Source organism: Camelus dromedarius, chromosome 17, assembly GCF_036321535.1.
Source record: "Camelus dromedarius isolate mCamDro1 chromosome 17, mCamDro1.pat, whole genome shotgun sequence".
In the NCBI taxonomy this organism is placed as follows: Eukaryota; Metazoa; Chordata; class Mammalia; order Artiodactyla; family Camelidae; genus Camelus; species Camelus dromedarius.
Window position 1 is genome coordinate 3,652,620 of NC_087452.1, and position 24,036 is coordinate 3,676,655.

General features: G+C 35.4%; 1 protein-coding gene and 1 non-coding gene across 9 annotated transcripts in view; one reads left to right on the plus strand and one right to left on the minus strand.

The window, feature by feature from the left end:
• TMCC1 (transmembrane and coiled-coil domain family 1) overlaps positions 1-24,036 on the plus strand; it is a 180,301-nt gene that overhangs the window by 22,254 nt on the left and 134,011 nt on the right. For 5 of the 8 annotated variants that reach the window (XM_064496222.1, XM_064496221.1, XM_064496220.1 and 2 more), the window contains 2 exons: positions 18,472-18,527; positions 22,927-23,198. In XM_064496222.1, the coding sequence (XP_064352292.1) occupies positions 22,968-23,198 (231 nt within the window). In that variant the 5' untranslated portion in view covers positions 18,472-18,527; positions 22,927-22,967. Of the gene's footprint in view, positions 1-18,471; positions 18,528-22,478; positions 23,199-24,036 lie in introns of those variants that run through there. The other 3 variants (XR_004142614.2, XM_031470953.2, XM_064496219.1) reach the window with 1 other exon arrangement.
• On the minus strand, positions 15,119-15,249 carry LOC116158418 (small nucleolar RNA SNORA11). The gene has a single exon (XR_004142721.1). It is a non-coding gene; the product is annotated as a small nucleolar RNA SNORA11 (small nucleolar RNA).

The window sequence follows — 24,036 nt, forward strand, 5'->3', positions numbered from 1 at the left end:
GACATTTTGATTAATTTCACTTTTTGGCTGTTCTGAACAGTGCTGCTGTGAAATTTGTTTGCAGGGCTTTGTGTAGACTTACGTGTATCTGCCTAGGAATGAAATTACTGAGTCCTGTGGTGACTCTTCAGTTAAGCATTTTGAGGAGCTGCCTGCCTGGGCCATTTTACATTCCCACCAGCAATGTATGGGGGTTCCAATTTCTCTACATTCTCTTCAATCCCTTGTTGTATTGTCTGTGATTTGATTTTAGCCATCCTAGTGTGTGTGAAGTTGTATCTCACTGTGGTTTTGATTTGCATTTTCCTAATGATTAGTGATGTTGAGCATTTTTTCGTGTGTTTATCAGCCAGTTGTATATCTTTGGAAAAATGTTTTCACATTTTCTTTCCCTATTTTTTAATTGGGTTATCTTAATTATATTTTGTCTTGTTTTTACCAATGAGATTATAAGTCACTTCTTGAAAGATTATAAATCACTTGAAAGTTTTTAGCCTTAAACAGTAATTCTTTAAATAGTAATTACTTAGTGTTTCTGCTTACCTTTACTCCCTCTCCCACTTTTCTCAAAGCACTAAGATTGTGTCATGCAGGTTGAATTCTCATAATAAGCCCATTTGATTTGTTTTCCCCTTTATTTGACTGCATATAAAAACAATGATTGTTGGAAAATCATGTTTGTTCAAATCCTGGATAGTCTACACATTCCTAGGTTAGTGGAGTAAAGTTTTTAAAAATGCTTTTTACTATTTTCTTTGATTATAAAAGTTAACAGATTTGTTATATATGAAATATTTTAAAAGGCTCAGATAAATATAAATCAGAAAGTTATAATTTCTATGATAATTTTCAGTGATGACCAGTGTTACAATTTTGATTTGTATGTGCACTGTAGACTGGTGCAAACATACCTATAAATACACATGTGTATCCAGATAATAGTGTCTATACTGTTTTGTTACAAGTTTTTCCCTCCATTGCACTTAATATATTTTGAACAGATTTCCATCCATATAATATTTTGTGGAGTTAAATTTTGTCATCAAGTTATTAAACATCTATTTCTATACATGGTTGTATTAATGAGGACTAGTTGATTCTTGAGTGTAGAAAGGTAGAGAATGTTTAAATGGACAGATAACCTGTAAAAGACTGAAATGAGAACATTCTCTAACACCATGTACAAAAATAAATTCAGAGACTGGATACTATAAAACTCCTAGAAGAAAACATAGGCAGAACCCTCTTTGACATAAATGGCAGCAGTATTTTTTTGGATTCATTTCCTAGAGTAAAGGTAATAAAAGCAAAATTAAACAAATGAGACCTAATGAAACTTAAAAACTTCTGCACAGTGAGGGAGACCATTGACAAAATGAAAAGACAACCTACTGAATGGGAGAAAATATTTGCAAATGATATGACTGATAAGGGATTATATATCCAACATATATAAATAGATAAATAGCTCATACAATTCAACATCAAGAAAATAAACAACCCAGTTAAAAAATTGGCAGAACTGAATGGACATTTTTCCAAAGAAGACATGCAGATGGCCAACAGGCACATGAGAAGGTGCTGAACTTCTGTAATCATAAGAGAAAGGCAAATCAAAACCACAATGAAGTATCACCTCACACCTGTTATCAAAAAGACCACAAGTAACAAATGCTGGTGAGGATGTGGAGAAAAGGGAACCCTCCTACACTGTTGATGGGAATGTAAATTGGTGCAGCCACTGTGGAAAACAATATGGAAGTTTCTCAAAAAAACTAAAAGTATTACTACCATATGACCCAGCAGTTCTACTTCTGGGTGTGTATCCAAAAAAATCCAGAAATACTAATTTGAAAAGATACATACACCCTAATGTTCATAGCAGCATCATTTATAATTGCCAAAATATAGAGGCAACCTAATTGTTCATCAACAGATGAATGGATAAAGAAGATGTGGTGTGTGCATATGTGTACACACACACACACACACACACACACACACACACAGCCCAGAATACTACTCAGCCATAAAAAAGAACAAAACTTTGCAATTTGCAGTGATGTGGATGAACTTGGAGGGCATTATGTTAAGTGAAATAAGTCCAGATAGAGAAAGAAAGTACTATATGGTATCACTTATATGTGGAATCTAAAAAGTACAGCACAATAGTGAACATAACAAGGAAGAAGCAGATTCACTGGTATAGAGAACAAACTAGTGGTTACCAGTGGTGGGAGGCGATGCAGGGGTGGAGGAGTGGGAGGTACCTATTACTGGGTGTAAGACAGGCTCAAGGATGTATGTACATCATAGGGAATATGGCCAATGTTTTGCAATAACTATAAATGGAAGGTAATCTTTAAAAATTGTATGAAAGATAAAAAGAAAAAATCTTTCTGTAGTGACAAGTAAGTGTAACTTTGAAACATTACCTTTTTCTTTTTGAATATTTAAGACATAAATATGATTATAATACTAGATTGTTTGAAAATTTTGCAATGTCTGTGGCAAAGTAAAGGAAATTATGCTGTAGACAAGTCAGAATCTCAATAAATAATTTAAAATAGGGACTACAAGATTATTTTTGTTCCTTTAGATTACTGCTATTAGTTTTTTTTATCAGTTTATCATGTACTGTAATTTACATTAAATTATTGCTTTGAGAGTGTGAGAAGTAATAAAATAACTTTTTTTCAGATATATTTAAGTCATGTATGAGATTCTTTATAATTAGTTACTTAAAGTAAAAAGTCATTAAAGCTATCAGAAAAAATCTTAAATTTGATCTGTGCCTATGAATAAGGAAGTCTTTTCTCCAAAAAATATGTTGCAAACCAAGTGGCAGTCAGGTAAACAGGGAGTAATTTGGGATTTGTATATTTTAATTCTTTTTCTTAGCCACTTGATCTCTGCACACGCTTGCAGGTGTTTAAATATGAAAACTTGAAAAAAATTTTTTTTGATTCTCAGAACTGAAAACATTTTCTTACAAGAGCATTATGTAAAATGAGAGATTATTCTACAGATGATCCTTAATGACCTGTAATGCTTTGATTTATTCTAATTTTTCGATGTCTTGAAGTTGTTAGTAGTTTGTGGTGATATCCTGGAGGACAGCATTCAGATACTGTATGTTCACATTGTACAGTGTATCCCCATTCAGAGAGGCAGCTGTGGCAGTCTGGACATTTAGGTTCCAGCTCTAACACATGTTGGCTTTGTGACCTTCAACATGCTACTTAAGCCTCGTTTTTCTCATCTGTAAAATGTCATGTAACAGCAAGGACCTCACAGGATTGCCATGAGGATGAAATGAGATAATGTGTTAAGAAGTACTTTGAAACTGCAGTGTGCTGTGCAGATGTGAGAGGGTGCTGGGAAAGAGGTCTCTAAATCTGTTAAGTGCAGTAGTTTCATATTACTAGCTTTTGTCTTCAGTTTACTGATTCTCCCTGCTTCCTATAGATTTGTTGATAATTAGGCTCAACTAATGATTTCTTTTTCTTACCAGATTGAGCAAAAAACCGTGAGTGACAAGAACATCCCACATAAAAGTTAAGGTGGTTGTACCCAGATAGTAAGAAACACCTGATGCAGTATTCCAAGTGGGACCCACTGCTGTATGGGTCCCTGGCATTTCCTGAAAATAAGTGTTTTTTTCTTAGCATTTAAAAAAAATTGAGATATAGTTGATTTACAATATTATGTTAGGTGTTGAATATAGTGATACAGAATTTTTATAGATTATACTCCATTTATAGTTATTATAAAATATTAGCTATATTCCCTGTGCTGTACAATGTATCCTTGTAGTCTCTCTTTTTTTTTTTAAAGCTAATACTTATTTTCTGCTTAGTGCATAGCAGGCTCCATTCTAAGTGTTTTACATTTAATCTTCACAACAACTCTATGAGAGTAGATACTGTTGTAACCTATGAGGAAATTGAAGGTTAACAAATTACTTGTGGTGGGTGCTTTTGGGTAGAGCTCAGTCTTGTTCTGTTTGCACTTCACATGTTTGCAGTCTTAACACATTTTTGCAAAAGATTACTTCTGTTAGCTTTCAGCAATAGGTTATAAATTTTATCTTTGATTACCTCTAGAAGGCCTGATAGATTTCCAGATAGTTAAAAGTTCAGGGGTAGTGTTTCAATCTAACTCTTAGAAAAATTTGAAACAAATGATAGGTGTTGGTAGGTACATAAACCCCCTACTTTGTCAATTCTTAGAGGAATGCCTTTTTTTTTTTTAATCTTAATGTGTTGACATGGTATGCATTTATTATGGTAGCATTTCCCCTCAAAAAGTTGTTATTCAGGTATAGGTATGCCTTTTAATCAAGTGATGAGGTCTAGAATCAAGAAAATACCGTATTAGTCCATTTGACTTTAATTTTTTAGATCACTGCTACTATTAGCATGCCTTTTTTGGCCCCATGCATAGTCTTTGCGTGTTCAGTACTGACAGCTAGAGTGTCTTTTAGCCAGCTAAGGTTGTAGTCGCTATGGGTTCTGAGACTTGACTTTGTATTCTCACTCTTGTGTTTAGACTTTCTGTAAGAATATCTTGATGACTCAGAGACAGAAGTACCTCACTACGTGTTTTGCCTTAATGTCTGCTGCTAATTTAGTGAAACAGCTAGTAGAGGGGGGAAAGTTAGCAAATAATTTCACTAGAGACAGGACCAGAATTAAAACTCAGAAGTCCAAGGGCGGTTAATGTTTATTGGATAAATTCAAAACATTTTATTTTGAGAACTTATTCTGCCCATGTCCTTGTCCCTGTTCCCTGGCAACCAGTAATCAGTTCTCCATCTCTAGTTTTGTCATTTTGAGGATGTTTTATAAGTAGAATCATATAGTATGTAACCTTTTGAGATTGACTTTGTCTTATTCACTAAGCATAATGCCCTTAATATCCAAGCTGTTTTGTCTATCGGTATCAGTAGTTCTTTCCGTTTTATTGCCGAGTAGTATTCCATTGTTAGTTTAAACATTCGCCTGTTGAGGGACGTTTGCACTGTTCCCAGTTTGGGGTGTTGTCAGTAATGCTGCTATGAACATTCATGTACACGTTTTTCCATGAACATATGTTTTACTTTCTCTGGGATAAATGCCAAGGAGTATGTTTGCTGGGGTGTGTAACTGAATGTTTAATTTTATAAGAAACTACCAAATTTTTCCATAAGAGCTGTACCATTTTACATTCCTATGAGCAATGTTATGAGTCCACTAATATCTTCTTATTGCTTATTCATTCTTTTTCTATCGTGTAGGTGATGGTTGATGCTAAAAATTAAAGAAAATAGGTTAGAAAAGTCATTAAAAGGTCTGTGCATTGACATAGCTATTTTAGCAGAATATACAGTTTCTCTCAGGAGAATAAAATTATAGTTTTTTTAGACCATTTGCTGTGGCAGTCTTCTTTTGATGTTGTTTGAAGACATTAATAACTTTAAGGAATAAAATAGGTTTGTTAACTAAACTTTCGTGCTGTCATTTGGCCGTTTTGGCATCTAAAGAACCAATGTTTCTTTTTCTCTCTCATAATTTCTTTAGATATGTTTATCCTTTCCTAAATTGTTAATAATTTCTGATACTACAGCCCCTGTGTCTTATATTTTTAAATTCATTTGCCTTTTAATTTTGTCATGAATTATTTTATCCACTGTTTTTAATGACTTAAAATTGTTGAGACATCATTGAGAATTGCTTGCTTACCATCAAAATAGGCGCCCCTAAGCAACCATATCCATACCCAGGCTTACTCAGTCACTGAAATAGTGTGAGGCTTTTTAGGCCAAGGAAGCTATCCAAGAATTTTGTGAATAAGGCTGAGAACTGACTTTGCCAGAACTCATGGGGAAGATGTCTTTCTTGTTTTGTATGGTGGAAGAAGGTTTTTCATCCAAACATTGCCCTGATTTCATCTTCTTTTCCCACTGAGGTTTTGTTTTTGTTTTCGTTTTTTTAATATCTAGAGATTTAAACTTCTTTAAATGTTATTATTTGGTAAACTATTATTTTTGGTATTTATCTTGAGATAAGTTGCGTGAGAGGTTCAGATTTCAAGATAAATCAGGGATTAGTCTTCGCTTGAGACTTGACCACAAGATGTAAAAAATAAGTAATTTTATTTTGAAAATTGTAATTAAACAGATTTAGATTGCTTTATCTTAGAGTGTTCAGTGGAGTTTGACTTTTCAGTGGTTTCTTTCTGTAAATAGGAAGCCATCAGAAGAAGGCCTGTGATGAATAAACTTCATTATCCCTGCTTAAGGGACCTTGCAAAAGGAATTAGATGAAAGATCGTGATGATGGGCACTTGGCCTGGTATTGAATGATTTGTGATTCCTGGCAACTGAACTTTGACTCAGGCAGTCTGGACCACGCTGGATGGTTCTTGAGCATGGTTCATGCATTTGTTCATTCATGCAACATGTTTTTATTGAACTACCCAGGCATTAGGGGTACACTGTAGAGCAAAACTTGATGAGATACCATTTCCCCATGGAACCTGTGGTCTGATGGAGGAGGTAAATATTAAATTAAATGTTAAATTATAAGTGATACTAGTGAAATTTGACCAGGTTAAAAAGTGCATCTTCAAGAAATGATACTGGTAGTGCTTTGATTTGAAGGAAGACTAGGTATTAACTTGGCAAAGAGAGGAAGGATGATTGTTCAGGCAGAAGGAACAGCAGGTGCAAAGGCCCTGTGGTAGAAAAGAAAATGGTGAGATGAGGGACCTGATTAAGGTTGTGATAAGTGAGAACTAGAGGGAGAAGGAACATGGTTTGGGATAAAGAGATAGGCCTGCTCTTGCAGGTTTTTATTAAAGATCATGTTAAGTGTTTGCCTTTATTCTAAGAGGAACAATGAATGAACTGTTAGAGGGTTTAAGCAAGAAATGATAAGGTCAGATTTGCTTTTTGATGTGAACATTTTTTACTGTGAGGCAGAGAACAGATTGAAGGTCTACCAGAGTGGATGCAGGGATACTGGTTAGGTACTTAGTCTAGTTCAGGTGAGAGATGATGGTGACTTACTTAGACAAGAGTGGTATTGCTGGAGACAATAGAAAGGAATTAGTTCAAGAATATTTAGGAGGCATGGTCATCATTTTGTAATATATAGAAACATTGAATCAGTATCTTGTGCACCTGACCAGGAACTAACATAGTGTTGTAGGTCAACTATACTTCAACAAACAAGAAAACTTACAGAAAAAGAGATTAGATTTGTGTTTACTAGAGGTGGTGGGAGGGGGAATTGGATGAAGGCAGTCAAAAGGTGCAAACTTAGAGTTATAAGGTAAATAAGTACTAGGTAAATAAATAATCATGTAAAACATGATTATTGTAATTACGATTTCTGTATGTTATTATGAAAGTTGTTAAGAGAATAAATCCTAAGAGTTCTCATCACAAGAAAAAAATTTTTTTCTTCAAATTCTTTAATTTTGTACCTATTATGAGATGATAGGTGTCTACTAAACGTATCGTGGCAGTCATTTCATGGTGTATGTGAGTCAACTCATTATGCTGCACACTTTAAACGTATACAGTGTTGTGTGTCAGCTATATCTCAATAAAACTGGAAGAAAAAAATATTTAGGTGGCACAGTCTGCAGAGTTTGGTGATGGGTAGAATATGAAGGGGGAGAGAGGACTCCAGGTTTCTGGCTTAAGCTGCTGAGTACCCATCACTGAAAAAAGGAATACTGGAAAAAAAAAAGGTTTTTTTTTTGTTTTATTTATTTATTTATTTTTTTAAGGAAGATCATGATTTTTTGAAGTACCCTCTGGTGATAGCCAGAAGGAGATGCCTTAGTGAAGGAGAGAACTCATTGGTTAGATTTATATATACCCTCTTACTGTGCTGTGTTTGATAGTATTCTGTTCTTAAGATACAAATAAACACACATATGGGAATTGCTTTTCCATAGTGGTGTGCTTATCTGTACATTTCCCATCCTGTATGTTTTTATTTGTTGGTGTGTAGTGCATTTTTAACCAAGGAGTAGGTATTGGGTAATACTTACCAAATGAATGATTAAATTAGTAATTTCAATGCCTTCCAGAAATACTATTCTCCTGCTTGTGTTATCTGTGTTGGCAAATAATTAAGGCTGAATTATTAATTGATATTTGCAGTTAATTAATAGTATACTCTCCCTATGCAACAATCCCTTCCCCTTCCATAAACTTTTTTTCCTAGAATTTTATAAATTGTTAAGATGAAAATGACCTGATTGCTCAGAAGCATATTACCTAATGGAATCAATGTAGAAAATTAAAAATAGCTCTCTGCATGGTATTATTTGGCTTTGAGCTATTTAGTTCTTTATTTATGCTAGCTGGTTCATAATTTGATGAAAGTAGCATATCTGAATATTTTCTTGTTCTTTTAATCACTAAAAAAAAATATGTTGAATTATCATTGTATTGTCTTTTATTACTAAGTTATCTTCATTTCTGTTGAGCAGATGTTTGTTCTAAGGGATTTATATGGCAGTCTTTTTTGATTTACCCTGTTGGAAGTTTGATCCACTCAGCTGACAGCTTTATTTTTCTTTTCTCAAAAGCTGGAACCAGGCCTACAGGAAGGAAAGGAACATATGCCAGAGCGAAACACTGGCGTTGCATGGGCCTGTGGGGGTGCATATTCAGAAGCTTTGCAATTGGTTGGCCTGGATCTGTCAAAACACGTTTGGTCGACTCTGGCTATGCCATGGTTTATTTACATGCTTCTGAGTAGTGATCCTGGGAATGAATGCATTATGAATACAGTTTGGAAAATTCTGTAGATTGCTCAGAGAGGGAAAAAAAAAAAACCCACCCGAGAAACCCCACCATTGAATGGGTCTTAGGTTCACTGGTTTAATTTTTTGTGCATGCTGTCTAGTGATTAAACCTTTGCCTCATCTCAGCAGCAGCTACCAGTATTTTGAATTCAGGTAGTTCATGGAATGGACTTTGATAGGAAGACAAAATATGAAATGGAATACATGTTAGCTCTGACCTAAGTAGATACTGTTAGCATCAGTGAGTTGGATATAAAATAAGCTTTTTCTTCTGGTTTTAGGAAAGCGTAGTGGGGGAAAAAAGTAGGTTTCTTTTCTAATTTCCATTGATCCAGCTAGGATATTACAGTGTCTTGCATTTTTAAGACATTGAAACATTTGTTTAGTTGAATTGTGGGACAAAAAAACAAGACATTCTATATTTGAACAGTGTAAGTAGAAGAACATGAATTGAAGAGATAGTGGTATCCTTCCACATTATTTTCTATCAGGATTTAGACTTTGTAAAGATTTTGCATTTATCTTTACAAAAGAAATGCAGGCACTTCAGTAAAGTACTAACAGTAAAGTACTAACAGCTAATTTGAGTATTAATTAGAATAGAATTTACAATTTTGCATTAAATGTAATCCTTCCTAAATTTTATTCCACTATAATGCAGTTCTTTTTTCCTTCTCTCTTGCTCTACGTTCTCTTATTGTTTTTACACACTGCTGCTTAGAACCCTCCTTTTATTTAAATAAATATTAGAATTGATATGTAAATCAAGAGTTAAATTGGCCTCACCTGCGAAGAAACGCACAGCCCACCAGATTCTGGGGGGAAAAAAGATGCTCTTATAGCTACCATTAACTGGGAACTTCCTAAATGGCAGACATGATTCTCATGTATTATTTCTTTTAATTCTTACAACAACCATATGAGGTAGATGTTATTATAGAAAATGAGACTGAGCCTTAGAGAGCCAAGATTCTCTTTGTTAATAATTATTAAAACTGATAATCAGATTTAGAGCATTTGATTCTGAGACCTGAGTGCTTTTTTTTTGTTGTTGTTGTTTTTTAGTGGAGGTACTGGGGATTGAACCCAGGACCTTGTGGATGTTAAGTGTGCACTCTACTACTGAGCTATACTGACCCCCCGAGACCTAATATTCTTACCTGTTATTCCATACTCCTTGCATTTTGCATTTTTTTCCTGATTGTCTCACAGTTCCTGGCTCAGTGTTGAGTATGCAGGTGTTTAAAACTAATGTTTGTTTCTTTATCACTTTATTAAAAATTTTAAAATTTTTATTAAGTAATTAATATATAATAAATTGCCCACATTTAATTTTTTTTTAAATTGGAAGTACCAGCCATTATAATATGTCAATTTCTGGTGTATAGCACAATGTCCCAGTCATGCATATACATACATATATTCATTTTCATATTCTTTTTCATTAAAGGTTATTACAAGATATTGAACATAGTTCCCTGTGCTATACAAAAGAAATTTTTTAAAATATATTTTTACATATAGTGGCTAACATTTGTAAATCTCAAACTCCTAAATTTGTTGCTTCCCACCTCCCTTCCCTGGTAACCATGACTGTTTACTATGTCTGCAAGTCTCTTTCTGTTTTGTAGATGAGTTCATAGTGTGCTTTTTTTCCTTTCCCTTTCTCTTTTTTTTAGATTCCACATGTTAGTGATATCATATGGTATTTTTCTTTCTCTTTCTGGCTTACTTCACTTAGAATGATGATCTCTAGGTCTATCCATGTTGCTGCAAATGGCATTATATTTTTTATGGCGGAGTAGTATTCCATTGTATACATATACCACAACTTCTTTTTCCAGTCATCTGTCCATGGACATTTTGACTATTGTAAATATTTCTTGACTATTGTAAATATTGCTGCTGTGAACATTGAGGTGCACATATCTTTTTGAATTAGAGTTCCCTCCAGATATATACCCAGAAGTGGGATTGCTGGATCATATGGTAAGTCTATTTTTTTTTTTTTTTGAGGGATCTCCATCCTGTTTTCCATAATGGTTGCACCAAACTACATTCCCACCAGCAGTGTAGGAGGGTTCCCTTTTCTCCACACCCTCTCCAGCATTTATTGTTCATGGACTTTTGAATGATGGCCATTTTGACTGGTGTGAGGTGATACCTCATTATAGTTTTGATTTGCATTTCTCTGATAATTAGTAATATTGAGCATTTTTTCACGTGCCTATCAGCCATTTGTATGTCTTCATTGGAGAATTGCTTGTTTAGTTCTGCCCATTTTTGGATTGGGTTGGGTTTTTTTTGTTATTGAGTTGTATGAGCTGTTTATATATTCTGGAAATCAAGCTTTTGTCAGTTGCATCATTTGCAAATATTTTATCCCATTCTGTAGGTTGTCATTTTGTTTCGCTTATGGTTTCCTTTGCTGTGCAAAAGCTTATACATTTAATTAGGTCCCATTTGTTTATTTTTGCTCTAATTTCTTCTATTGCCTGAGTAGACTGCCCTAGGAGAACATTGCCAAGATTTATGTCAAAGAATGTTTTGCCTATGTTTTCTTCTAGGAGATTTGTTGTGTCTTGTCTTATGTTTAAGTCTTTAAGCCATTTTGAATTTATTTTTGTATATGGTGTGAGGGAGTATTATAACTTTATTGATTTACATGCATCTGTCCAGTTTTCCCAACACCACTTGCTGAAGAAACTGTCTATTCTCCATTGTATATTCTTGCCTCTTTTGTCAAAGATTAATTGACCGTAGATCTGTGAGTTTATTTCAGGGCTCTCTATTCTGTTCCATTGGTCCATATGTCTATTTTCATGCGAATACCACGCTGTTTAATTACTATAGCTCTGTAGTATTTTCTGAAGTCTGGGAGGGTTATTTCTCCAGCTTCGTTCTTTTTCTTCAATATTGCTTTGGCAATTCTGGGTCTTTTGTGATTCCTTATAAATTTTAGGATTGTTCTAGTTCTGTGAAAAATGTCCTGGGTAATTTGATAGGGATCGCATTAAATTCATTAAATTTTAATGAAGTAAGTGAAAACCAAAATAAAGGATTCAGTTTTCTATCAGCTGCCTCCTCAGACCAGATTTTGAGATACAAATCAAAAGATACAGGTGGTTATAAGATCATGAATAATATTAGAGCCAAAGCAGAATGATCCAGGACCTTTCTTGTGGATAACCATCATGAATGGTGAGAGAAGAAGGGAAAAGCAGGGAAGACAAGGTAAAAACCACCAATGCAAATTCTGGATTTAATTTGTAGGCTCCTGAAAATCAAGTTAAAAACAGAAAACAAAAACAAAAACAAAAACAACCTAATGTTGGATATTGTTTGAATATGTTCTTTAAAAAATTTTTTTTAGTTCTTTTTTTTTCTTGCTTTTTTTCTTTTTTGCAGGGAGGGGGTTAATTAGGTTTGTTTGTTTGTTTATTGGAGTTACTGGGGATTGAACCCAGGACTTTGTGCATGCTAGGCATGTACACTACCACTGAGCTATACCCTCTCCCTGAATATGTTCTTATAGCTGCATTGTATGCATAAGATTTGTAGGTTTCAAACATTTTAATTATTTTTTTCTGTGTATAGATATACCTAATACAGATTTTGTGTAGTTGCCAAATGATGAATGGTCCAAAATCTGTAGGTCTATTTCTATGTCTTAATACAGGGTATCTATGAAAAAAAATCTACAAAAGTCTATAAAATCTAGAAAAGTAATGTAGGTGGAACCAACATTGCTGTTGAAATTTTCCTCTAGGCTGCTTCTTTTACCCATGGGTTATTTAGAAGTAAATTGTTTAATATTCCAAATGTTTGGAGGAATTTTCCCAAGACTTTTTGCAGTTAATTTTAATTTAATTCCATTATGGTCTGAGAATGTACTTTGTATTTTTTTTTTTAATTTGTTTTATGTCCAAGAATATGGTATATCTTTGTGAATGTTCCATGCGTACTTGACAAGAATGTATATTCAATGGTTGTTGGGTGAAGAAGTCTGTAAATGTCATTTACGTTAAGTTTGGTGGTAGTCCTCTTGAGATCTTCCTGATTTTCCGCCTTACTTTTTTCTTTTTTTAATCAATTACTGAGAGAGGAATATTGATGTCTACATATAACTGTAATTGTAGATTTGTCTATTTCTCCTGTCAGATCTATCAATTTTTGCCTGATGTTTTTTAAAGCTCTGATTTTAGGTGCATACACATTAGGATTGTTGTGTCTTCTTAGAGGATTGACCTCTATCCTTTTGTAATACCTCTCTTTATCCTTGAAAATCTTTTTTGTTCTGAAGTCGGCTGTGTCTGAAATTGATTTGTCTATACTAGCTTTCTTTTGGTTGGTATTTGTATGGTATCTTCATTGTTCTAGCTGTTTTAATCTAAATTTTATATTTAGTGAACTTACTGTGGATGGCATTTAGCTTGATCTTGCTTTTTCATCCAGCTTGACAGTTTGTCTATTAACTGACATTTTTAGATCATTCACATTTAAAGTCAGTATTAATATATAGTTAGATTAAAATTTACCATCTTACTAGCTGTTTTCTGTTTTCTTCATTTCATTTTTATTCTGCCTTCTCTGATATGAATTAAGCTTTTTATTATTCTTTTATCTACCCTTTGACTTACTTTTATTTCTTTAAAATGGTTTTTAGTGGTTGCCTTTGGATTTAGAGTATACATTTTAAAGTAATCTGAGTTTACTTTCAAATGATATTATACCACTTCACATGTAGTGCATATATCTTGCTATAGTATATGTTCCTAATTATCTTTCACCGTTGCTGTTGTTATACATTTCACTACATATGCTGTAAATACCCAGTATTTTGCTACTGCTTTAAATAGACATCTTTTAAAGCAATTAAAAATATGAAAAAGAAAAGAGTCTATTTTACCTTCATTTATTCATCATTTCTTTGTGTAGCTACAAGCTTCTCACCTTTCATTTCTTTCTACCTGAAGAACTTCCTTCAGTATTTCTTATAGGGTGAGTCTTCTGCCAATGAATTCTGTTTTTGTTTGGGAAAGTATTTCCTCTTCACTTATGAAGGATATTTTCACTGGATGTAGAATACTGGTTGGGCAATTTTTTTCTTTCAGCATTTTAAAGTTGTCACTCTACTGTCTTCTTACTTGCAAAGTTTCTGACAAGAGGCTTATTGTAATCCTTATCCTTATTCCTCTGTAGATAATCCTTTCCCTTCTCTGCTTACCTTCAAGATTTTCTCTTTGCTTTTCAGCAGTTTAAATATAATATGCCTAGGTTTTTTGTTTTTTGATTTTGGTTATTTATCCTGTTTGGTGTTTTTGGAGCTTCTTAAATCTGTAGTTTGGTGTCTTGTCACTAATTTTGGCAAGGTTTTAGCCATTCAAATATTTCTTCTACTCTGTTCTTTCTTCTCCGGGCTTTCTAAGTATGTGTGTGTTACACTGTTTGACATTTTCCCACAGTTCTCAGATGTTCTTTCCTGTTTAATTTTCCTGCTGTTTTTCTTCTTTACATTTCAGTTTGAGTAATTTCTGTTGGGTTATCTTCAGTTTCACTGATTCTTTTCTCAGCTATTTCAAGTCTAATAATAAGCTTGTACAAGAAAAAATCGTCAAAAACATTTGTTATTTGTTACCTTTTTTTTTTTGAGGTTGACTTTTGCTTTTATTTGCCAGTGTAACTTAACTACAATGGCTTGCAAACTTTTTTGTCCTAAAAAATACATTTTGTATCACAATCCAACAGACACACATGTAAAATATATATAACTGAAACCAAAATTTTGCCCAAAAATGTCTGCCCTGAGTTTTCTTGTTTTTAAGATTTTTTTTTTTTGAACAGTTTTAGGTTTACAACAAAATTAACAGGAGGGTACAAAAATTTCCCATATATGCCCTCTCCACACATATGCATAGTCGTTATTTTTATTTACCAGTGGTCATTTTTTTTTTTAAACTGGGGAGAAACATGTACATTGACATTATCATAATCACCAAAGTCCATAGTTCACCTTAGTTGGACAAAAGTATAATGACATAGATATCCATCATTGTAATGTCATACAAAGTATTTTCACTGCTCTAAAACATTTCTGTACTCCAGAATGGCATATGAATCTCTTTTTTTCCCCCCCCTGAAAATAGGTTCAAAGCTTTTATGTCTATAAGACCACTTAATGGCCCACCCATACATTGAGCAGACAGGCTTTTGGTGGGAGATTCCCCCACTAAATACTGTCTCTTTTCTTCCAGTATTGAGCCCTGACCTGCTGGTCCTGCACAGCAGCCACGTGGAGGTGCAGGGAGACACATATAGGATATTTTATTCATAGGAAGGCCCCAGGTTTTGTGCCCCTTGTCACAATGAACCCAATTTCCTGTTGGGTGTGTTGTAAACAGAGGAGCCATTTCTTTAGGCCCCCTGCTCTGACCACACCCTATGTTACCATGTTTTTAATTCTAGCATTTTCAGTTGATTCTGTCTTATGATCTCCATGTCTGTGAAATTACCTATCTGATCTTTCATTTTGTCTGCCTTTTCCATTAGTCTTTACCGTATTAACCATGTTTTAAACTATCTTAGATAATTCAAAACTCTGTGTCATATCTGAGTCAAGTTCTGACGATTGATTTGTTTCTTCAAGCTGTGTTTTTGTTACTACCTTTGGCATGCTTTGTCATTTTTTTGTTGAAAGCTGACTATTTTGTTTAGGACAGGAAATACTGAGGTAAATATCTGATATATTTGGAGGTGACTGCAAGTTTCCTTCTGCTAGTCCTTTACGGTGGAATGTGTATTAATCTGTTAGTAGTTGGACTGTGTTTAAAGTTTATCATTGCTATGGTTACCAGAGTTGACATTTGTTGTTGCCATGGAAACCAGAGACTTCAAATTTCCCTAGTGTCCCTTATCTCCCTGCTTGGCTTTGGGTTTTCCCTTTTTGCTGTTTCTCATAGTGAGCCTGTCCCTTACAGCTATATTGCACTGTTACTTTTACTCAAATGTTACTGGCTTGGTAGTGGAGGGTTGGAGGAGTTCTGTGATGATCTATTAAGCCACAGATTTAGGCAGGCACTGGAACCTGAGTCTCAGGTGTTGCCTTCATAAAACTTTCTACTCTACTTCTAGGAGTGGAGTTTTTCCCCTTCTTCCTTTTTCCCCAACTGCAGTGTCTAGGTTAGATTTTTTAAGCCCCCTTTCTTTAGCTAAAGTTTTAAAAGCCCTTTTTAAAGACTTTTCCCCCTTCATTAAGATTGTTACTTTAGGGAGATAGTGTAGTTTGGATGTCAGCCACCTTTTTTTCCAGCCATAGTGGGGATTCTATCAGTGTTCACGGGGTAGTGACCTTGATTTTTTTTTTTTTTTTGCTGATTAAGCTTTTTGTTCCATGGGTAAATAGGGGAAATAGTTCTGGGCTGATAGGCGTTGGCTGCCAAGCCTCACAGGGGTGGGGGTGGGTCTTCTTTGCATTCTCTTAGATTCCCCCCTGCATTGGAGAGCCTTTTGAGGTTCCTGGAGGAAAAGCCTGTAAGAGGGGGGAAACTCCCCTTTAATTGCAGGTCCCAGGGACTTGACACTCTTATGCCAGCCCACATTTAGTCTTCAACACTTTGTCAAAATTTGTGGTCTAATCTTCCTGACTGCAGTGGATTCTTTCTCACTCTTGGGGCTCTGTTTCCTTTGGTTGGAGAGAAAGTTTTCCCTCCAGGGTCTTAGGTGCTTGTGTAGCCTCTGTGTTGCTCCACCCATTCTGTATTACCTAGAGGGTTGGGTCACGAGACACTGTGGGTGGTGGGGAGAGTATGATTTCATCAACTCTTTCTAAACCTTAGGAATCCACATTGTGGTCAGAGAATAACTTGTGAGACTTGCCTTAGGGTTCAGCGTATGGATCAGTTTTGTAAGTGATCTCTTTGTACTTGATGCCGAGTATTTATTCTGCAGTTACTGGGAGCTGTGTTACATAGATGTCTGTTTAGGTCTAGTGTGTTAGCTATGCTATTCAAATTTATATTTTTATGATTTCCCCCCCTATTTTCAGGTCATTTGTTCTGTCAACTGCTGAGAGAGATGTTAAAAATTTCCCTACTAGGATTATGGACGTTTTTTACTTCTTGCAATTCTGCTAAGTTTTGCTTTATATAATTTGGAGGCTATGTTATTACATGCAGACAAATTTTAAATTATGTCTTGATGAATTCTGCATTTAATCCTATGAATTATAACTCTGCTAATGCTTTTTGCATTATAGTCTACTTTGATTACTAGTAATATTGCTAGAGCAGCTTTTGTTTAATTTGTGTGACTTTTCCATGCTTTGTGTTTTAATTGTATATACTTTAGTTGTAATTCTTATAAACACCATAATAGTTGACTTTTATTTTTTATTTAGTATTATAATTTTTTTCTTTCGGTCCACTTACATTTAGTGTAGTTACTGGAATATTTGGGCTTATGTCTGACATCTTATATTTTGCTTTTTATATATTCTGTTTATGCTGTGATCTTGCTTTCCCTCCTTTTTGCATTTATTTGGTTATTTTGATTCTGTTTTTCCCTTTTTTTTTCAAATATGTATAAGTTTATTTTTTCCGTATGTAGTTTAGTCAAAGTACAAAATTCAAAAGGTAGAAAAGATTAAATGATAGAAAGTCTTTTCTCTCACATCTGCCCACTAGCCACTCAGTTCTCCAGATGATTCAGAAATGTGTATCCACCAGTATGGTCATCTACCTCTTTCCTGGCCCCCACATGTATACTGTGTTTACTGATCTGTAGTGTGTTTACTGCTTTCTAGCTGGGAATCTTGGGCCATATCTTCTTGCTTATTCATCCATCGTTTCATCCTTCAAAGCTCAGTTAAAGCTTCTCTCTCCTTCTTGAAGTTTTTCTGAATAAGTCCAATCTAACTGATCTTCCTGACTTCTGATGGGAATAACAGTTTTTCTTACACCTCTTAGCCCTTAATTATGTTGTTTTGTGCTGTTTTCCTGAAGTTTCAAGTATGTAAATCTTACTCTCCATCCTAGATTGTAAGTTCCTTCAGGCTAAGACAATATGCCTTATTTGGTCTGTATAATGCCGAGCACATAGCAGATACCCCCCAGATACTTAGATACTTGCCCAGTTAAATTGCTTCTGTAGTGTAATGGCTGTCAGAAGCTAGTTTTCCAGGAAGTTTTCAATTTTGCTACATCTTGAGTCTCAGTTGTACGTGGTAGATACAGTTTTCAGGTTTCTTTTAAATGCAAAATTGAAGATGAAGAACTGGTAGCTACTTTGCTTATAAATTTATGCTGTTTTTCATGCATGTACTTGTTTTGCATTTCATGCTACTTTAAGACTAGAATTAATGGAATATCTACTCCTAATTCAGTGTCATAGTGTAAAAATATTTATTGCTACTCATGAAATATGCCACTCTATTTTTAAAATATTGACAAGCTAATTTTTCCAAAGTATTTTCTTTCTTGATTATAATTTTTATATTTTTGCAAAATTAGAAAAAACTGAAAAATACTAGAAAAAAATGATCCTACTTCTACCACTGATAGAGAAATGTTAACATTTTGTTATGTGTATACTGTTTTTTTCTGTGTATGCATACATAAGTTCCCCTCTAAGTTTCTCACTTTGTCATTCTTAATATTTGCTTTTCAGCTTTTCCTAACAGGATTCCAGTACACCTTAGAAGTGCTTGAGGAAGAGTGATAAAGGCAAGTATCCAACTCTTTGTCGTCAGTGAAATAACTTGGTTCATAGCCAAACCAAAAAGCTTTGGTCACCGTACCTATCAAAAAAACTAAAAAATTGGGAAGAAAAACTTAAAGTAAAAGATAATTCATATATAATGTGGAATTTTTTTTTTTGTAAAACTGTTGTAGAAAAATTATTTAAAATTCTGAGAATTTAACAAAGTTATCAGAAATGCCTGGTTTGTAGGTGGCTACCTTTCTTCCTCTTTTTTCCTCCACTTTTCACCCCTCCCTCCTGCCTGCTTTCTCCCTTATCCTTTTGTTCCCTTTTCTCTTTCCCTGCTTCCTCTGGCTTACTTAAAAGACCTTTACTTTTCAGAGAAGCTGAGTGAATAAAAGAGAAGCCAACATTTCCTTCTTATGAAAGCAAAACTTCACTTTACAGCTGAACTTGTTTGTGTTAAACCAGGGATCTCAATATGATTATTTGGGGAATTTTATAAACTGAACAATTTATTATTCATTTGAATTTTACTACTATCTTACTGAAGAAAATAGAGGAGTCCTAAAAAACTTTCACAGCATTGAATTCCTTTAGTGCTTACTTTCTTACTGTCTGCAGCTTTATAGAGTTAATTATTACAGTATTTCTCTCTTCGGGCACAGCATTTAACCTTCCTTAATATTTCACATGTGTTGAAAGGTGGCCTTCAAGATTTTCTCTTGGACTACAGAAAACTTTGCCAAGCTTCACGTATCTGACAAGAACTATTTTTGTTTCTTTTTTTGGACAAGAAGTATTTCTTGTTTGTGTTGATGTCACAACAGTAATGCAGATGATAGTTAAAAGTGCCAGATTACATCTTACAGTAAATGCAGTGGGTTGTTTTTCAAAGTTCTTATCTAACAGTTTGATGTTTAAAGCTCAGTTTAGGTTTCTTCAGTGTTCCATATTAGATAAGCCTCTGTTAGGATCAAGATACGTTTTGCCTTTAAGAATCCCAGAATTCATTTCTTTTCTATTATGTAATCTTTGCAGCTGTGTAGGGAGCCTGTGCAAGCTTTGGCTTAGAAATTAACACTTTATTTCTAGGTTTTCTTAGGAATGCTGGCATTTCCTTGTAGTTGATCATCATTTCAAATTATTTGAGAATACACGATGTAGAAATGCTAGTGAAATCTCAAATGAAGTTAATGACATTTAAAATGTACCATATTCTCCATTTTTTAACAACAAGAAGCAGATAGCCACTTGATTAGTTTTTAACACTGTCCAATGAAACAGATTTGCTAAGTAATAAATGCCTAATACCTTTATATATGAGACAAGTAGGTCATTTGGTTTTCCAGCTGACACCATTCCTGTTTTCATTGTATCTTTTATTCTCATAGGAGGAACTTATTTTATATAGTTTGTTTCCAAAACAACAAAAACATCAGTTGTATTGTTTAGCTAATGCAATATAAATAAGGAAAAAAGTAAATTACTTCCTTGTTATCAGCCTGCTGCTTTCACCTTCACCTGTCTTCGCAGGGTCTAAATAGCCTAGTGTAAAAAGGGGTTAGTTGATACACACCATTATTGGATTATCTTGGTTACATAGCCCCTTTTCTCTGAGAGGCTCAAGCTTTGCAGAGTGGAAATAATTTAGTGACTGGTAGTCTGTCCTCCAGACTCATGAGGGAAGGTGAGGAGAACTGTGTGTACTATTGGCAACATCTTCACAGAGCCCTAGAAAACTCTAGTACAGGCCAAAATAGTCATTAATCTAGTAGGATTAAGGGTTTCTTTCTTGGCTCTCCCAAAAGGAAAAGGGAAAAATAAAAACAATGCACAATCAGGGAAAGGGTAAGAGGCCCCAGTTGTGTGGCAAGATTTTAGTGTGGCCACAAAGAATTTGAGTGAAAGGCAGTGAAATTTCCCATTGTCATGGCTGCTACTCATTTGCCTAGTTTGGGAGCAAAGAATTTTGTGGTATTTAGACTGTAGGGGGCAAGGGTATGCTCAGCAGTAGAGTGCGTGTTTAGCATGCACAAGGTCCTGGATTCAATCCCCAATACCTCCACTAAAAAATAAAACTAAAAATTAATTAAAAAACACATAAATAAACCTAATCCCCCCCCAAAACAAACAAACAAAAGTAAACAGTAGTAAGGTACTGGTGAGAGACAAATAAATGTTTTCAATCCTGTCAACACAGTTTATGCTTCTGAGTCATGAAGAGGTCAGGAGATGGGAAATAGGTTGGAAGAGTATGGTCAGCAGAGCCCCAATGACAGTGTCTATATACATGGTGAGAAGGTCTTCTGAGAGTAGTTACCAGGAAGAAAGGCCTAGTGGGTTTGTATTCTGTCCCTTTGAATTCTAGTAGCCTTGAGTTCCCAATGATACATCCAGCTAATTGATGCCCTTTAAATTGCTGCTTGGTGGCAAGGAGTCTGCGTATCCATCCCCTGAATATGTCCACCCTTGTGCTTCATTGGCAGTCACTTTGACTGTTCAAACTGCTTTGTATTGTGTAGGGAGTTTTAAAGCCCTTCGAACAAAAGGTTGAGGTAAAATATGGAAATAAAAAACTTCCTACACCGTATTTTGTCCTCTCTAGCAGGTTCTGTGTGTTAATACAGTTTTGTTTTACATATTTGCAGAAACTCAATACAAAAATAAACACTATTATGAAAAAAATCTCATCCCTACCATCTCCTCTACTTTTTTTTTGCATGTGATTTTCGTAACCATGGCAATTGTGCTGACCTTATATCTCTTAGTTTCAGCTTCCTTTTAATTTCCTGCATTTAATAATGGTGTGTAGTTGCTATTTGACCTTTTTTCCCTCTCTACTTTTCAGTCATATTCAGCTACTGTGTCACTTCTTTACATTTGAATTTGTGTGAATACATTTGTCCCTTGGTATCCTTGGAGGATTGGTTCTGGGACCTCCACAGATACCAAAATCTTCAGATGCTCAAGTCCCTTACGTAAAATGGCATAGTATTTGCACATTAACTATGCACGTCCTCCCTTAAGTATAAGTCATCTCTAGACTATTTATAATATCTAATAACAATGTAAGTGCTATGTAAATAGTTGCTGGGCATATGGCAGATTCAGATTTTGCTTTCTGGAATGTTCCCCCCAAATATTTTTTGATCCAGGGTTGGTTAAATCTGCATATGTTGAACCCGTGGATACGGAGGGGTGACTGTATATGGGAAGCCTCTGTCAGGGATGACACTATTCAGAGGAAGGGATTTCTTTGAGTCTCTTTTCTTGATGGCTATTGCTGAGCAAAGCTGTAGTCTCTCTGAAGACAGATTCTGCCTGGATCTTTCACTCGTATGGTGCCAGATGGACATTTGTGCTCCAGCAGATAATTCAACTTACAAGACTTAATTTCCATTTTCTTCTCAAAAGAGTAAACCTGTTACCCGTAGCTGCCAGTGACCTTGATGAGTATGAATGGTAACCAGAAGTTCCTCTTTTCCATTAAAATCCACATACAGTTGGATTGGGATACCCACTTCTCACCGTTATTCTTCGAATTTACTGAGCTTCAGCATGTAGATAATTAACTGTGGGTTATGAATGAGAGGAAATTTTACATTCAATAACAGCTAGACTGTACATACTGAATGCTCTGTTCTCTCCTGATGTTCCAAGTAGTGGCTGGTCTCTCAACTGTTACTGTGGTTCCCGTTCTAAGATGCCTCCTCTAGTGTTTAATTCTCCTTGGTGTCGAAACCTGTAGGGATTTTTTTTAAAAACATTGCTGTTTGCATTTCCTGTGTACTTGTTTCTGAGCTTTTTCTCCTATTCTAGAAAATAACCATTATTCACTATCTAGAAAACTATCTTTTAATCTTCTGATTAAAGATTGCTTAATGATAGTGCCTATTTCTTTGGCTAGTGGCATGTTTTTCTTTGTTTTAACACTGGAGTTTCTGCATGGATTTATAATATGAGGTTCTTTTTTTTTTTTTTTTTAACATTAGATAGGCATGAAGCCTCCGTCTCACAGCTGCATGTGTAGTTACTGTTGAAGCAATGCCTACCTAAGTTGACAGTGTTGGTGTGTTTAAATTTTTTTGAGTTTGCAAATAAGCATATTAAGTCTACTGATGGAGCCTTCGGGCAGTGAACAGTTATTTGAGGACCCTGATCCTGGAGGCAGATCCCAAGATGCAGAGGCCAGAAAGCAGACAGAATCAGAACAAAAGTTGTCTAAAATGACCCACAATGCTTTGGAGAACATTAATGTGATTGGCCAAGGCTTGAAGCATCTCTTCCAGCACCAGCGCAGGAGGTCATCAGTGTCTCCACACGATGTGCAACAAATTCAGGCAGATCCAGAACCTGAAATGGATCTGGAAAGCCAGAACGCATGTGCTGAGATTGATGGTGTCCCCACCCACCCCACAGCTCTGAATCGTGTCCTGCAGCAGATCCGAGTGCCACCCAAGATGAAGAGGGGGACGAGCTTGCATAGTAGGCGGGGCAAGCCAGAGGCCCCAAAGGGAAGTCCCCAAATCAACAGGAAATCTGGCCAGGAGATGGCAACTGTTATGCAGTCAGGCCGACCCAGGTCTTCATCCACTACTGATGCTCCCACCAGCTCCGCCATGATGGAAATAGCTTGTGCCGCTGCTGCTGCCGCTGCGTGTCTGCCAGGGGATGAGGCGTCTGCAGAGCGGGTGAGTCTGTTAGATTTTCTGTTAACTTGTTGTCCTTTGTGTCTAGGACTCTGCAAACTTTGCTTTGGTGACTAAAAAGAGGTATCTCAAAGTTGTGGGAAAAAATTTTCCCTTTTTGTTAAATAAATGGGATGAATAATAATCATTTAGCTAAAAATGAATGCTTATAATTGTATTCATATTTACTTCCTAACATATTGCTGTGTTTTACTTTACCTTTTTGCTGAAGCCTTCGGTATACTTCATGTGCTCTTCATTTATTAAAAAGGCTCAGTTTTATGGTAGAGGAGCAAAGATGTTTTATTTGCTCTTGTTGCTTTGGTTTTGCACATGAACAGGCTTTCTTACATTAATGAAAATATGCGTATTGTTTTAGAATGTGGGTTTGTCTGTGCTTAGCATGGGAATATGCTAAATTGCTTATAATTTTCATACACACTGTCCACATTGTCAGCATTCTACAGAAGAGCATGTGTATTCTTAAAATTTACTCTTAATGAACAGGTTTTTTTGCTCTACTTGGAAGGGAGAACTAGACATAACAAATTTAGGGGAAAATTCTTTGGAACACCTCTCATTTCACCTCTTAGTTATGGTTAGTTGAGGCACTAACCTGAAACTACGTATACAGTAGAAGAAATAGTTTTGCCAGGGTTTGAAAACTCAGATGCATGTAGGCAGGCAGGTAGCGACAATGAGTGAACTCAAGTGCTAGGGGCTTGGACAGACTAAAGAGAAAAGAGTACGTGCCCTGTCTAAAGGGGCAGTGTTTTCTTAGCTTTAACTGATCGTTGTAATTTAGTATCGTGAGCCCATTCTTCCCAGGGCTTCTGAGTGT